This window comes from Mus pahari, chromosome 3 (genome assembly GCF_900095145.1).
Source record: "Mus pahari chromosome 3, PAHARI_EIJ_v1.1, whole genome shotgun sequence".
NCBI classification, from domain to species: domain Eukaryota; kingdom Metazoa; phylum Chordata; class Mammalia; order Rodentia; family Muridae; genus Mus; species Mus pahari.
In genome coordinates, this window is record NC_034592.1 from 89,106,872 (window position 1) to 89,121,660 (window position 14,789).

General features: G+C 41.3%; 1 protein-coding gene across 1 annotated transcript in view; it reads right to left on the bottom strand.

Moving 5' to 3' along the window:
• Eif3m (eukaryotic translation initiation factor 3 subunit M) overlaps nt 1-12,186 on the bottom strand; it is a 17,872-nt gene extending 5,686 nt beyond the window's left edge. The window contains exons 1-8 of the mRNA XM_021192540.2: nt 12,078-12,186; nt 9,858-9,990; nt 8,758-8,896; nt 8,218-8,341; nt 7,848-7,942; nt 2,347-2,430; nt 1,375-1,474; nt 684-765 (exon numbers count right to left, since the gene is read on the bottom strand). Coding sequence (XP_021048199.1) covers nt 684-765; nt 1,375-1,474; nt 2,347-2,430; nt 7,848-7,942; nt 8,218-8,341; nt 8,758-8,896; nt 9,858-9,990; nt 12,078-12,119 — 799 coding nt within the window. The 5' untranslated portion in view covers nt 12,120-12,186. The remainder of the gene's footprint in view (nt 1-683; nt 766-1,374; nt 1,475-2,346; nt 2,431-7,847; nt 7,943-8,217; nt 8,342-8,757; nt 8,897-9,857; nt 9,991-12,077) is intronic.
• Nucleotides 12,187-14,789: the final 2,603 nt, after the last annotated feature.

The window sequence follows — 14,789 nt, forward strand, 5'->3', positions numbered from 1 at the left end:
GGGGGGGGGGGGGTAATAGGGAACTTCCGGGATAGCATTTGAAATGTAAATAAAGAAAATAATAAATAAATAAATAAGTTAAAAAAAAAAAACAAGTAGTTTAAGTTCGAAGGCTGGCAAGATGGCTTGGCTTGGAAAGACACTTGCCCCCAAGCCAGAGCATGATACCTGGAACCCACACAGTAGGAGAGAACAGACTCTTCCTGGTTGTCTTCGGATATCCATCCATACATGTGAGTGCACACCCACCCACACCAATTACATTTTAATAAAAATACAAAACCAAAGAAACCAAAAGAACATCAAAGACAAAAATCAAGACTTTTGTCTTCCAACTCTAGTTCAGAGTACTTTTACCACCGTGTAAATACCACTACACATTCATTTTTGGCAGTGGCGTCAACCATATATGGAATATTATTTAATAAAGGGGAGAGAAACCTTATATAATTCTGAAACTATGGTTTATACACATCAACATGTGTCTAAGCAATAATGTCAAGTGTGTGTGTATCTCAATCATAACCATTAGCCTTTCATCATGAAATCTTAAAGCTTTTAAAATAAGTACTTCACTGCTATTTGTGATGGCTCCGTGCACATTCCCATCTCTCCATCAAAAACAAAACAAAACACCTACAAAAACAAATACAAAACCAACCCAATCAATACCCAACACTTACCAAGTGAATCTATGAAGTCTTTGTTATTCTGATAGAACTTGACATACGATGCCAATTTAGCATTCACAAAAATGGTTAATAACTACAGAGATAAGAGACAAAATAATATCAAGACAGAAGCTGTATGAACACTCAGGATATTTTACAACTTCTAACAATAATTCTCCACATTTAATGTAGAAGCCTTTATCAGCTTACTGCCCAAACACCATCTAGTTATTGTACACTAAGCTCTAAGATATTTAGCCCAAGTGGAAGACAATATAAAATAATTACTTGCGCTTCAAAACTATGAACATGGAGTTCGTTTGTTGCTAGAGAACGTCTTGCTATATATAGCTCACACTGGTTTTGAACTTAGGGACCTCCTTGCCCCAGCCTCTGAAATGCTGGTTGTTTGACCAACACTTGGTAGTGACCAAGACTGTGGCTTTTTATTTTATGTTGGGGTGGTGATATTAAGTAATAAAAAGAAATGTAACTAACGAAGCTCAATATGGCCAGGCCAAGACAGAAGATAAAGGAACAGTGGTCAGTGGATGGAGAAAGCTGGTTCTACCAGCCTGTTCTCAAGAGAGGGTAGGATCTCTCCAGTAACCTCCTGCATGAATACAAAACAAGGCAAGGCTGCTGCTTCAGTATGTAAGACTCTGGAGAGAATACAATTCACACCCAAAGACAAACTACTTACATCATGGATAAGCTCGCCTTCCAAAAATTTGACTGGCTTTAGAGTAAGAAGATGGTCAAAAAGAAAGGCATTTGGATCCTTCAGTGCCCGCACAATACACCTTGACAAGAAAACAAAAAGCCTTGAAATTCTAGCTTGTTGATTATTTTGTAGATCATAAAATATATTTAATTTAATAATCTAAGTTCAATATAGGATGGACAGGATACAAATTCAGGTTAAAACAGGTCAGTACTATTTCACTGAGGGTGTGCTCTGACAGCTGTAATGTAACAGCAATAAATAGCTCACTGTTCTCATGACCATTTTAGAGATCATGAAAGACACTTGAGAAAAACAAGCTCAGCTAGCAAATACCAGTTAAATTCTTGGTAAAAGCTTAAGCACTGGCAGTCTAACTCCAAAGCAGGAACCCCTGCCATGTCCAAGTACACATTCAATAATTCAATAATAACCCTTTACAGAAATTTCATAAAAACCTAATTCTAGCCTCATTTTATGTTAATGACACAGCACAAAGTCCTTATTTTCTCGTTAGCAAATGGCTAAATTTTGCTAAGTAACCAAACTTTCTCCCATCTACATACCTTAGTAAGAAAAAACTAACCAGAGAGTAAGTTGTAGTTCTTCAGTTGTACTTATTAGCCTCTAACGACACAAGCCTGTACAGTAAATACCAAGTGCTGTTTCACATGCAGTATCAATCCCAAACATGCTACTGACTAGCTCTGGCCTGTTACTGAGATTACATCAGTTGCTGAACTGAAGTCTGTATGAAGCTCGGCAGCACTCAGCAGACACTTCTGGAATAAATGGCTCAGAGCACACGGAAAATTAAAACGGATCAGGAACTCTGGGGAGTCGGGGCCCCTTGCAGCTCAGCATGGCTGTTCTGGCAAGCCTGGCCAAAGTTCCTGTAGCTCATCTCTAAGTCGATGGTTAAGTGCTCACTGGAGCAGTGTTCCACGTTACCTGTGGGCATCCACTCGAGCCTGGGAAGCATTGTCTTCTGTGTAGCTCCCGAGCAATTCCACCATGACCTTTGATGCAGCATCACTAAAAAGAGGAGGATTTCAATGGTCTGAATTTTGGTAGTCACACTCTCCTAAAAATACTTACCGATACATATATGAAACAGTGACCAAGGTGGCTGCTTATTTAAAAAAAAAAAAACTCACAGACCCTGTCAACTAAGGAAAACTAATAAATGATCGAGTACAATGACGAAAATAAAAGGCAAGGGAAAAAAAAGGGCAGAAAGTGGGGGTGGCTTTAGAGAGTAAGTAGAGTCTCTGAAGGTGTGTCAGGTAAGCTGAGACCTTAAAATAGGAAATCTCCCTTGACCCTCTAGTCTTTGCTGTAAAACAGGCTAAAGTGGAAGGCAGGGCAAGATGACTTGTCAGGCAAAAGCATAAAGGCTCAAATTAAGTCAGTTGTTAGGACAGCCTGGTCTACAGAGTGAGTTCCAGGACAGCCAGGGCTACACAGAGAAACCCTGTCTCGAAAAACAAAGAAAACAAAACAACAACAAAAAGGTTGTTAGGACAGTGTGGCTGCTGAGCCAACATCAAGCATTTACATCACCGCTTGAAATAGCGCTTTCTGATGTAAAATATCCTTACAGGTATGTGATGGTCAGGCTTTTCTATCATAAGAGGGTAGAAAACCTGAGCACATTCATTCACTTTGGAGGCTCACATGATTATCCTGGCTGGGGATGTAGCTCAATGGTAAAGTGCTTTCCAAGTGTGTGAAAGGCTCTGGATTCTAGCTCCCAGTACCTCCAAAAAACTAAGCAACCAAGCTCAGCATTTACCTTTGCCTTTTCTTACTCCCTTTAATGGATGGACTTTCAGCTAGTTCAGAAACGGTTGCTGAGAAAAACTGGGGTTTCCCCTGTCTTTTTCTAGAGATTTTTTTTCCCTTCCTAACTGCACTCAACCTAAGAAACACAGTAGGAGTTGTGTTTGCCTTAAGTTCAATGATGTATGTGTATTATATACATATGTAAAATGTTAAACATAGCCATATGAAGTGGTTCAGGTTTAAGGCATTTGCTACCAAGCCTGATAACCTGGATCGTCAAACATGTATGTCTGTATGAATGTATACACACACACACACACACACACACACACACACACACACACACACACACACACACAGTCTAAAAACATTGCTATTTATAATTATAAAAATCCAAAGGAAAGCATTAAGAAACCCATGTACTACTATAGTCTATAGTTTATCTATTCTCCATTCCAGGCACACTATGCCTTCTAGTCTTAGCAACCACAGTATATTTTAATCTAGTACAACTACAAGTCTTTTTATTAAAAATCAAATACTCCGTTTAAACTGCATAGCATGGCATATGTCATATAAGGGCTTAGCTAAATAGCATCACTCTTTAAAATTTAGGCAGGCATATGGTACACAGACATACATGCAGGCAAAATACCCATACACACAAAAACACCACCACCACCACCACCACCTCTTAAAAAGTAGACCATTCTGAATGGAATAGGCAGCTTCTTGCAAAGGTTAAGTGAGTAAATGTTTTTAAATGTTTTGCAAGCTAATGGGTCTGTTCTATCCATTCAGTTCTTAGCCAAACCAGCTTGAGAATGTGCACATGAACGTGAATAGATGCACACCAACAAGTTCTCATATACTGAAACTTGGATTCCACATAATGTTCATGTCATGGAGTATTACTCTTTATATGGCTTTTTCTCCCTCAACCACTTAAAAATGTTAAAACATAGGTGTATGAGGTGGTTCAGGTTTAAGGCACTTACTGCCAAGCCTGACAACCTGAGTCTGATCCTTGGGATTTACATGGTGGCAGCAAAGAACTCACTCCCACAAGTAGTCTTTTGGTGTTCACCTGTGCACCATGGCACATGTTCACAGGCATATACACGCACACACCCCGCACAAATCAATACATTTAATATATCTTTTAAAAAGTAGCAACCATTTCCTTATGAGTCATATAGAGGCAGGAACCAGCTCCTGTGTAGACTGGGAAATGTATGGTAATCCTGACCTGATAGAAGTCCCCTTGTCTAGGGTGTGAAAAACAAGAATATGGTACAGGTACAATGTGTGTGCAAGAGATACACTGAGAGAATATTCAAGCATACTTTTTGTAGTCTGTCACTATAAAACTGGTGAGACAGCTTTCATTATCCACTAACACAGTTGGTGAGACTGTATGCTGGAACTATGTGCCACATTACGGATTCCTTCCACACTGGATCAAAACAAATGGAAAAACTATATAACATACTGAAATTTCAAAGAAAAATCATGCTCATCAGAGATTACAGAAGACTATTTTGAGGAGTTTTGCAACAATGCAGAAAAACAATGGTGATGTTTGCAGACACAGCACTGGAGAAGCAGAAATAACTAGGTATGGCCATCACAGAAGATGGAGAGGCAAGCGAGGATGAAATCATCATCTTGGCATTTACTGATAAGGAAGAGACGAAGAAAAGAAATGTCACTTCATTTTGGTTACACCGAGTACATGGTGCCATGGGCTATACACAGAAGTTCACACAGAAAACATTCACACATATAGATCTCAAGTTTTTAGTAAAACAGCTTGGGTTACAGACATGGACTTTTATTACAAAGGTGTGAAGAAGGGCCTGGAGAGATGGCTCAGAAATTGAGAACATAAGCTACTCTTGTAGGGAACATGGGCTTGGTTCCAGCACCCACATCAGGAAGCTCATTAACTGACTAACTCTGGTTCTAGGGTACCTGAATGCATACATACCCTCAGGTACACATATAAAACAAAAAATAGGAAGGAAGGAAGGAAGGAAGGAAGGAAGGAAGGAAGGAAGGAAGGAAGGAAGGAAGGAAGGAAGGAAGGAGAGAGAACCTGAGGTAAAAGGAGACGTGTTACTAAAGAGAAGAGCTTCTTGAGGGGAGCGCAGACACATGTTGATGAAAGACCAAGAACACACAGTGGCACACGCTGCGTTGCATCTGTTCCGCAGAATAAAGGATCAGATGTAAAACTGCATTCTCAGTTCTGAAAACTAGGAAGAAAGAGTTCTTATATGCTTACAAAGAGATCCAGGAAATTTCACACTGAGTGCCTTTGGAAGGCACATCCTCACCAGTTTAAGCTAGCACTGGACAGCGGCTCACATCTCTGCCTCTTATAGCCACTGCTTGGCCATGATGATGTTAGCAACAGTGGCTCATCTGATTCATATACAACAATTGCCTACTGGCAACTGTTCTAGTAACAAATCCCTCCCTTCATGAAGGATGTCTTCTAGTGGGGACAAAACTAAACATTAAATATATGTATTCCTGTTGGCAAAAAGGAAATATATAGTAACAGAGATAAGGAGGAGGGCTGCTAGCTACAAAGGAGGCCAATGAGGCCCTCCAACACCTGGAACCACTGTGTGACACGAGGAAGGAGAGCCACATGGATACCTAGGCAGTATTCTGGGAAAACTCAGTGCCATGGGACTAGAGTTAGAGTTGGCACATGCCAAGTGTGCTACAGGGAATATAAACCACCAACACAAAGAACCAGTCCACCTAAGGTACACTAGGTCCCTGGCTCCTCCACAACTCCAGCAAGCAAGCAAACCCCAGAGAACAAATACACCAGAATAGGTAGGGAAGACAGAGAGCAGTGACCAAGAGACGAATACCAGAGAAGCCTCAAAGGCAAAGGTACTTGCCCTGCAAAGGGGAACATCTGTGGAAGACCTTCAGAAGCCAATGGAAAGGTGGAAGGAGAGAACAGTCCTCTGACATTCACTCACTCCTGTGCCCCTCCTGCACACTCCCACCTCCACACTAATAATAAAACTTTTTAAAAAGAGAAAAGTACACAGCTGTGATCAGGTATATATGCAAACACCAGGACATATCCAGTAGTCCTTGTAGATGGTAATGACCTATCTTGCTTCTCTGGAACACCATTATTTCCTCGCCATACATTAACAGACTGAGAGCCAAACAAACATATCATTGCTATAAAGAGAAATCCTCCAGAGAGGAGGTACCAACTCCACCCAGCAAGCACCTTACATTCACAGGCAATCTTAAAACCCATCACCTAAAACCACTGCATTCGAAAAACCAACTCAATTCCTAAAGGCAAGCTTAAAAATGAAAAGGGCAAAAGGGAAGATAGTCCTATTCACATTAACAAGTGTTTGCTTGGTAATGAAGTCTTTGAAACTCCATGTGATGTCCTTAACAACCTGAGGTAAGGAGTAGAAGGGTACTGTTTTCATTTTGATTTACTACAGCTACACTAAGCAGTCTATTCTGCTCAGAGCCATACAAATAAACTCAAGGTCTGCAACCCAGAGGCCTGATTCTACAGCCTGTATACTAAAATACATGTGTCTCTTATAGTCTGCATGTACTCCATCTTAAATAGTCTTCAAAGTAAAATTACTTCCTCTCAACCTTTTATTCACAACTGGTTAAAATGCTGTCACAAACAGGCCACCATAGAGTAAACTTCCCACTGCTTCAGAGCACAGAATACAAAGGTAAGCACTGTTACATAACAACTGAATTAATCTTACTAATACTAGCACTAAAAGCTATGCTGAAATTTGTGTAAGGAAATTAACTGAAGAATGGTGGGGTTTTGTTGTTGTTGTCGTCGTCGTCATCATTATCATCGTTAGAAGTATTAAACACATAAGAAAAAGCTAGGTATAGCAGCTAGGGTTAGCCTTCATTTAAACAGCCAGACAACATGGCTGACTGTCTGCAGGCACCTAAAGCAAGGATACTGAATAGAAGGTATTTTGGCCAGTGGGTTTGATGAGAAAGAAGCCTTACACCAAGACCTTGCAGGAACCCAAGAAGAAAGAACTCATTTAATTCTGCAGTTCTCAGCTCAGAGCAACTTCTCTTTCTCAGAGCCCACACCGCCTCTTAACAAAAACGACAGCATCATCCTGGAACTATTAAAACATTAAATAACCTCATCTAACATCATATAGAGCTTTGGGGTTTACAATTGTTTTAGAACACATTCAAGTTTTGCTTTCTGGAAAGTTTAAAGATGAGGAAAAAAAAATTTTAAAAAATTTATTTATTTTTTCAAAGACAGGGACTTATGTATCCCAGGCTAGTCTTAAGTTCACTTTGTATACACCTCAGAGGATGACTCTGAATTCCTAATCCTGCTGCCTCCCCAGCACCAGGATCAGAAGCACACCCCACCACACCTGATTTTAAGTGGTTCCGGGTGTGGTACTCAGGGCTCCTCCCAGCTCTCTACTAACTACACCATATCTCCAGCTCTCTAGTCATGCTACCCAGTTAAGTCTTTGCAATTACTTAGGAGCTAAGATTTCTGATGCTGTGGAGAACAAAGAAAAACGACTAGCTCAACTTATCTTCAAGAACCATGCCCATCTACCACAGCGGGAGCCAGTCCAACACTCCGGGATGAATACCTTTTCTTACAATCCACGAGTGCCTCGTAGAGTAGTCGTAAGAGGGTGTGTTTCTTTTCAGTGGTGAGCTTCCAGTCAGAGATCCACTTTCTCACCTACAATGTGATTTAGGAAAGGAGAGAATTTATTAAGAGAGCTGAGCAGCACATAATTCAGTTTAGTGCACTCAGCACTAAGGAGGAGGGGCAGGAAGATGGGTTCAAGTTCATCCACAACTACACATCAAGTCTGAGTCCACCTGGGGCCACATAAGCTCCTGTCTCAAAACACTTCCCAAAGGAGAAACAAAGATAAAGTTCAGGGCACACAGAGCTGCTACTACCTTAGTTCCCACCTAAGCAACTTCATTTCTTACAAGCACACCACTCACTTGATCCAGTTCCGTTGGGATGTACTGGATGGCCCCACAGGATGCCGCCACTTTGATGAGGCTGCAGTACACTGTGTACCTCACAGGAGTATTCTTGTCCATCCCATGGAAAAGGTTGCTGAGCCTGGTTAACAAACAACCAAAGTACTAATTGAGGTTATCTGCTCTCACCACAAATACAAGGCAGCACTAATAACTTCATCTTACAAAAGAGGGAACTGGGGCACAGAAAGGTTGAGTGACTGCCCAAGACAGAAAGCTGCTGACAGTCCAAGTCCAGAATTCCTGCTTCTAACAATCACAATTTATATACTATATAGACTTTTGAATGCTGTTTCTTTTTTTTTTTTTAAAGTACTTTTATTATTTTAAATTGTGTGTGTGTGTGTAGGTGCACAGGTGCCAGCAGAGACCAGAAGTACTGGATCCCCAAGAACTGGAGTTAGGGGAAGCTAAGCCATCTGACCTGAGTGTTGGGAACCAAACTCAGGTACTCTACAGAGCCATCTCTTCACCTATGTCTTGCAGTCTTAAACTTACAACTGTAGTCTCAGAGATGGGCGTTCACCTTCCCGAAACTTGACCAACTTTTCACACAGACTTTCAATCAATGCTTCTTGCTTGTCTGGTTCCAGGATCAACAGGAGGGATACCACACTGTTCATCACGCTTTCAACATCTGCAGAGGCATCAAGAGCACAGTCAGTGGAGACACAACCTTCAGCTCATCTAATCTGGCACGTATTTTTAGTATTTCAGTACACAGATGCTTAAAGTACATAGTTTGGCTATTGTCTGAGAAGACTTTGATTTCAGGGAGAGCTTTCAGAATACAGCATCCATGAATTCTCACTTCACCAGCACCACTGTAGAGCCAGCATTCAGAAAGCAGGCGCATGATTTACACGTCCACGTTTTCTTTTATGATTTTTATTGGCATAATACCCAATCATCTTGAAATTACTAGCTGGATTTTAGGTCAGGAGGTCTCAACTGAAGAAAACTTTGTACCTCATGCAGAGAACTATTTAGAAGTGAAGGGCTGTTTTATATTCGTAGCTGCTTAACTCATTTTCAAGTATTATAGATATTAATTGCTCTCAAAATTTAATCTTTAAACTTTACAAATATTTCAGAGTTGACAGTACAGAAGGCATACTGTGTACTGAGAAGATGCATCTCAATGGCGAGCAGCCTAACAATTAAAATTAAGTATTACTTGAAATAACACCCTTGGATGTCCATCCAAACTGCTTCAGTTCATTTGAAAACCATCAACATCAAGTATATGTAGAAACACACACACACACACACACACACACACACACACACACACACACAATTTTTCTTTTTTTCAAAAGGTTTCCCCAGAATGGCTTACTTTATAGGTCTAACAAAACAAAACAAAAAAACCAAAAAACCCACGAAATTATATGAAAAGATTACATTAAAAACTAACTGAAAATATTTAATTGAAAAATATTTTCATAATGTATTTTCAATTGTATTCTTTCCCTTCCACATTGCTTTAAAAATTTTAAGTCTCAAACCAAAGCATATAACTGACAAGAAAAATTTTAAGGTAGCGTTCTCATATGAGAACTTGTAAGAAATACTTTGTAGAAAGAATTAAAACAAACCTTTATCATCTTCCTTCAGACACACATCACAGGCTTCAATAATCTGAGCTAAATCTACATGAAGTCCACCTTCCGAGTTCTCTTCTGAGATCTCAGCTCCTTTTGATTTCAGATAAGCACGAAGTTCAGCGGCCTATGAATCAAACAGGGTTGTTAAATCTCTAGATCCACTTGTAAAACCAACTTATGACAAAACACAAATATGAAACCCATCTGCCCTGCTTCCAAAGTAACATGCAAGTGCTAACTAGTTGCCCTCAAACTGTGCTGATTGCCTCCCTCCCTCTACAAAGTCCATGCAGACACACAGTTCACAAAGATCATATTCAGTTTCATGCCACCTGCATCCACTGGACTTCTGGTCTGGAGTAAATCTTTACTTATTTCATCTAAGCGGTCTCCACTGGGAGGCATGGGGACTAAAGATACATCAATCTGACTTGGCAAAGTTGAAGAGGTTTTTTTTTCCTCCAATAAATGAAAATTTTATAGCTGTCAAATGTATATAAAATAGCACTACTAAAATCACAGTCACCATCCGGACAATAGTCTATTCATTTGCTAATAACTTGAGAACCATTTGAGACAAGCCTTTTGGGAGATATCAATATAAAAAGATAATGCCTGTCAGTGCAGCCTTCATTAATATGTTTGTATATCAAATTGTATATCAATGCATTGTGTAACAAATATCTTAAAACATAACATCACTCTCAGAGTCAGAAAGCACTTTTGGTACTATCAAAATAACTACTAAATTAAGTCATTTGGATGTTTCCCACTTTACTCCCTAATTATGATCTTTAATAACATTTTTCCTTTGATGGCTTAACATTCACACACTGAAATATAAATGTAGATGACTTTTAAAGCTAATAGAATAAAAACCTAAAGCAGCAGAGTATAAAGCGTTCCATTAGAAAATGCACAGATGGCAGGGAGAGGTGATGGGTAGGGTGATTTGGTGGGTGGTGAGGTGGAGGGCAGGGTGAAGTGACACACATCTGTGACCACAGCACTTGAGGCAGAGGCAGGGGGATCTCTACAGGTTCCTGGCCAGCCAAGATGTAACAGGCCACGGTGAAACACATCTCCGAAATCAAAACGAGAAGGGGGTTGGGGGGGAGAGAAAAAGCACGGATGTCAAATTGTCTGGACAAAGCCAAAAGAACCTTCGGGAAAATAGCCAACATTTTTAATCCCACCAATGTATTTGGCAACCTCAGAAACCTAACAAATCCTTAGGTGATGCAATTATTTTTTCAAACAATAGCATAGTAATTTCATACAGAAGATGGCATGGTATTGTAAAAAAGATATTTTGAAAATTCAAGTGTCATATTAGAAAAATCAAAATAACACCAGAAATCATTCTTTTTCTTTATGGCACAAATATATAATCTAATCAAGATGTAAAGAAAGCATTTGTTCACGTCCTGCTTTACAAACCTTTTTCTAGGAATTAGTTAAGTTTAATGTTTTTATATCATTCTTGCTGACCACAAGACACTTTACAATATGGCCAAATGTCAAGGCTCTATTCAGCCCCTGAACTGGAGGACCTTCTCGGTAAATATAAGCCACTTCCTGGGAACTCTAACTTCCACTGCTGTCAAATACTCTTTCTTCTCCATCTTTCTACGTGTGCATAACCTCCTCTCCTCTCTTGTGTAACATATGGAACCCCAAGTTTCTGTCAGGTATTATAAAAGCGTACGCATGCACACGAAGAACGTCTTCAAAGAATAGTTTGGGTTATAGAAAATTAAAAGACTGTCATCCCAACAATTAATCTCCTGTTACAAGAAAAAGGAGAAGCCATCTGTCCTGTACACCGAGGTGTACACCCCAATTAGTGAACTTCAGTGTCCAGGATGGCCCGCCCGATGCTCATGCCTCCCAGCCGCCTGGGGACAGAAAACACGAGCCAACAAGTAAAACGCACGCCACCGTCGCCCGTGGCCGCGGAAGGCCCGCATTCAGACGCTCAAAGTCGCTCCTGTCGGCCACACGCGAACTTAGCCCACCCTGTTCCCCGTCCGCGGAAAGTTCTGGGTCGTCCTCGGTGACTCCGGGTGAGCCCTGACGCCCGCCGGGCCCGCGTCCGGCCCCTCGGCCGCACACGCGCCGACACCCAGGTCAGGGGAGCGCGCTTCCGTCTCAGGTGCTCCGTCCCGGGGATCCCCGCACCCGCCACCCCGCGGGCCCCGCGACCTGCACCTGGTCTTCCTCGCTGATATCGATGAAGGCCGGGACGCTCATGGTGAAGGCCGGGCTGCGGAAGACACTCCGCTCCAGAAGCACGCCGACCGGAAAAGGGAGAGGTGCCGTACGTGGTTACGCACGACCGCTTCCGGGTCAGCCAGAGAGGGCGGGCCTCGTGGGCGGGTCCCGCAGTACTACTTCCGCCCCGCGGGCCTCTGGTTCTCTGCTTCTGCTCCTTGGCCGCTCCGACCTGAAATCCTCCCCTCTCCTCGGAAACCTTGGTGGGTTGGGCTAACGTGTCCTCTGCCGGCCTGCTGCCTGCGGGTCACGGAACCCTACCTGGGCCAAAGCTTCGGGAGCCTAGAGAGCTCTTGCTGCCTCTGAGAGCTTTCCAGGTGGCCCCTGCCCCTAAAGCCTTGGAACGGTTTTGGTTTTTTGGTTGTTTTTTTTTTTTTTTTCCTGTGTTATGCTTCAACCCAGTTTGCTGGTCCAGTTGCTAGGCAATGTTCCTTGCTACTTAAGGATGACTAGTTTTCACAGAATGCTCCCACTTGATTAATAAGGACTTATCCAGAATACACAGTACCTCAGTGTGTGTTACACAGTATCCGTTAGGGATTGATTCCAGGATTCTTCCTCTAAGGATGTCAGAATCTGTGATGCTCAAGACCCTTCCATAAAAATGGCTTAGTGCGTGTGTACATAGCCTCTGCGCATCCTCCTGTGTACTTTAAGTCATCTCCAGGGCACTTAAAATAGCTAATCCAATGTAAATTCTATGAACTCTGTTTTCTAGGGAATGACAAGGCCTGCATATTCAGTACAGATATTTCTCCAGAATATTTTAGTCTGCAGTTGATTGAATCTGAATGCAGAACTTGGAGCCATGGAAAACCAAGAACGTTGTAAATGCAACAATAAGGGGGAAATGCTATCAAAAAGTGGGCTGAAAAAGTAAAAACAGACTTCATTAGAGAATATACACATGGTATCCACAGTTGATAGAATGCCCCCATTAAAAGGCATTTTCTTCCTTAATGATTGACATGGGAGGGCCCAGCCCACTGTGGGTGGTGCCACCCTGGGTAGGTGGCTCTGAGTTGTATTGAAAAGGAGCAAGTCAGCAGGCAGTGGGTAAACCTCTGCTTCAGTTCCCTCCTTCAGGTTCCTGCCTTGGGTTCCTGCCATGACTCTCCTTGGCGATGGAGGTTGACCTGGGAGTTGTCAGATGAAGTGAACCCCTTTTCCCCAAGTCGTTTTTGGCCAATATTTTATCACAGCAATGGGAAGCAAACTAAGACAATCTTCCTGGAGTACTGGGTTACAATGGGGAATGAGCGGGGGATACATTCTCAAGAAAGAAAAGGAAGGGAGACTGGTTGAAAAGAGGGAAGCAGATTTCTGAGGCGGGAGAGACAATGAGCCAGAACATATTTATTAGAATGGTCTTCTCAGAATTTCAGGTGGGAGAAGATACCCAATGGTCCTGTAAACACATTAATATACTGGTTAATTAGGCCAAGGCCAGGGCATTGAAGCTGGAGTGCAGCCCTTGCTCATCATTACAGCAATCTTCGCTTGAATTTTGAAAGGTGACATTTTTTCTGAAATTAATACTTTTCAACCTTGCTTTCAGCTTCTTTCCCCTTTCTTGGTGGAAATTTGTTTTGAATGTTAATGTTGTCATCTTTTTCTTCAGTATTTTATTCAGTATTAACTCATCAATAAGTCTTTCTTTAAAATACATATGTTTTGTTGAACATTTTAAAGCCATATTTTAATATTAGCCCCATCCCTCACTCCCCCCTTTTTTCCCAATTTCCTTTATTTTATGACTTTTTGAAGTAAAAGAGGGTGACTTCAGGGGACTTTTGAGAGGGAGGTTTCGAAAGGATAGAGACAACATTATTTGAATCTTTAGATAATTACTCATTCACTAAAAACATATTGATCTCTCTGACATAATTATGTACCAGCAGGTGGTTGGCCTACCAGAGAGAACAAAATTAAAGCATGCAACTTATTTGTTGTTTATGTTATTGTGATGGAACCAAACCCAAGGCTTTGTGTGGACTAAGCAAGCTTTCTATCACTAAGAGATCAACTGTCATATTAAGGTTGTAATTGCCATGATGAAATACCATGACTAAGACCAAGCTGGGGAGGAAAAGGTTTGTTTGGCTTCCACTTCCACATCATTGTCTATCACTGAAGGAAGTCAAGACTAGAGCTGATGCAGAGACCACGGAAGCTGCTGCTTGCTGGCCTGCTTTTGTGGCTTGCTCAGCCTGCTTTCTTGTAGAGCTCAGGACCACCAGCCAGGGATGGCATCACCCACAATGGGCTGGGCCCTGCCCCACTGGTCACTAATGGAGAAAATGCCTTACAGCTTGCTTGCAGGCCCAATCTTATGGAAGCATTTTCCCAATGAAGGTTCTCTCCTCTCAGATAATTATAAATTGTATGAAACTAACATAAAACCAACCAGCATAGTCCTTTATAATTTTTCAATGACACTTTTTGTCAAATTCATTTCTTAATTGAAAATAGACCCTAGCATTATTTTTCATTAATAAAATGTTTTCTGATAATCTTAAGGTTTTTTTTTTTTAAACACAAATCTCCCTTAGACAAATGGTACAAGAAGTACTATCTACTATATGACAGGAAGAATTCTAAATGCTTAAAAAAAAAGTTTGAGTCAGTTGAAACTGGGGTTAGCTGATG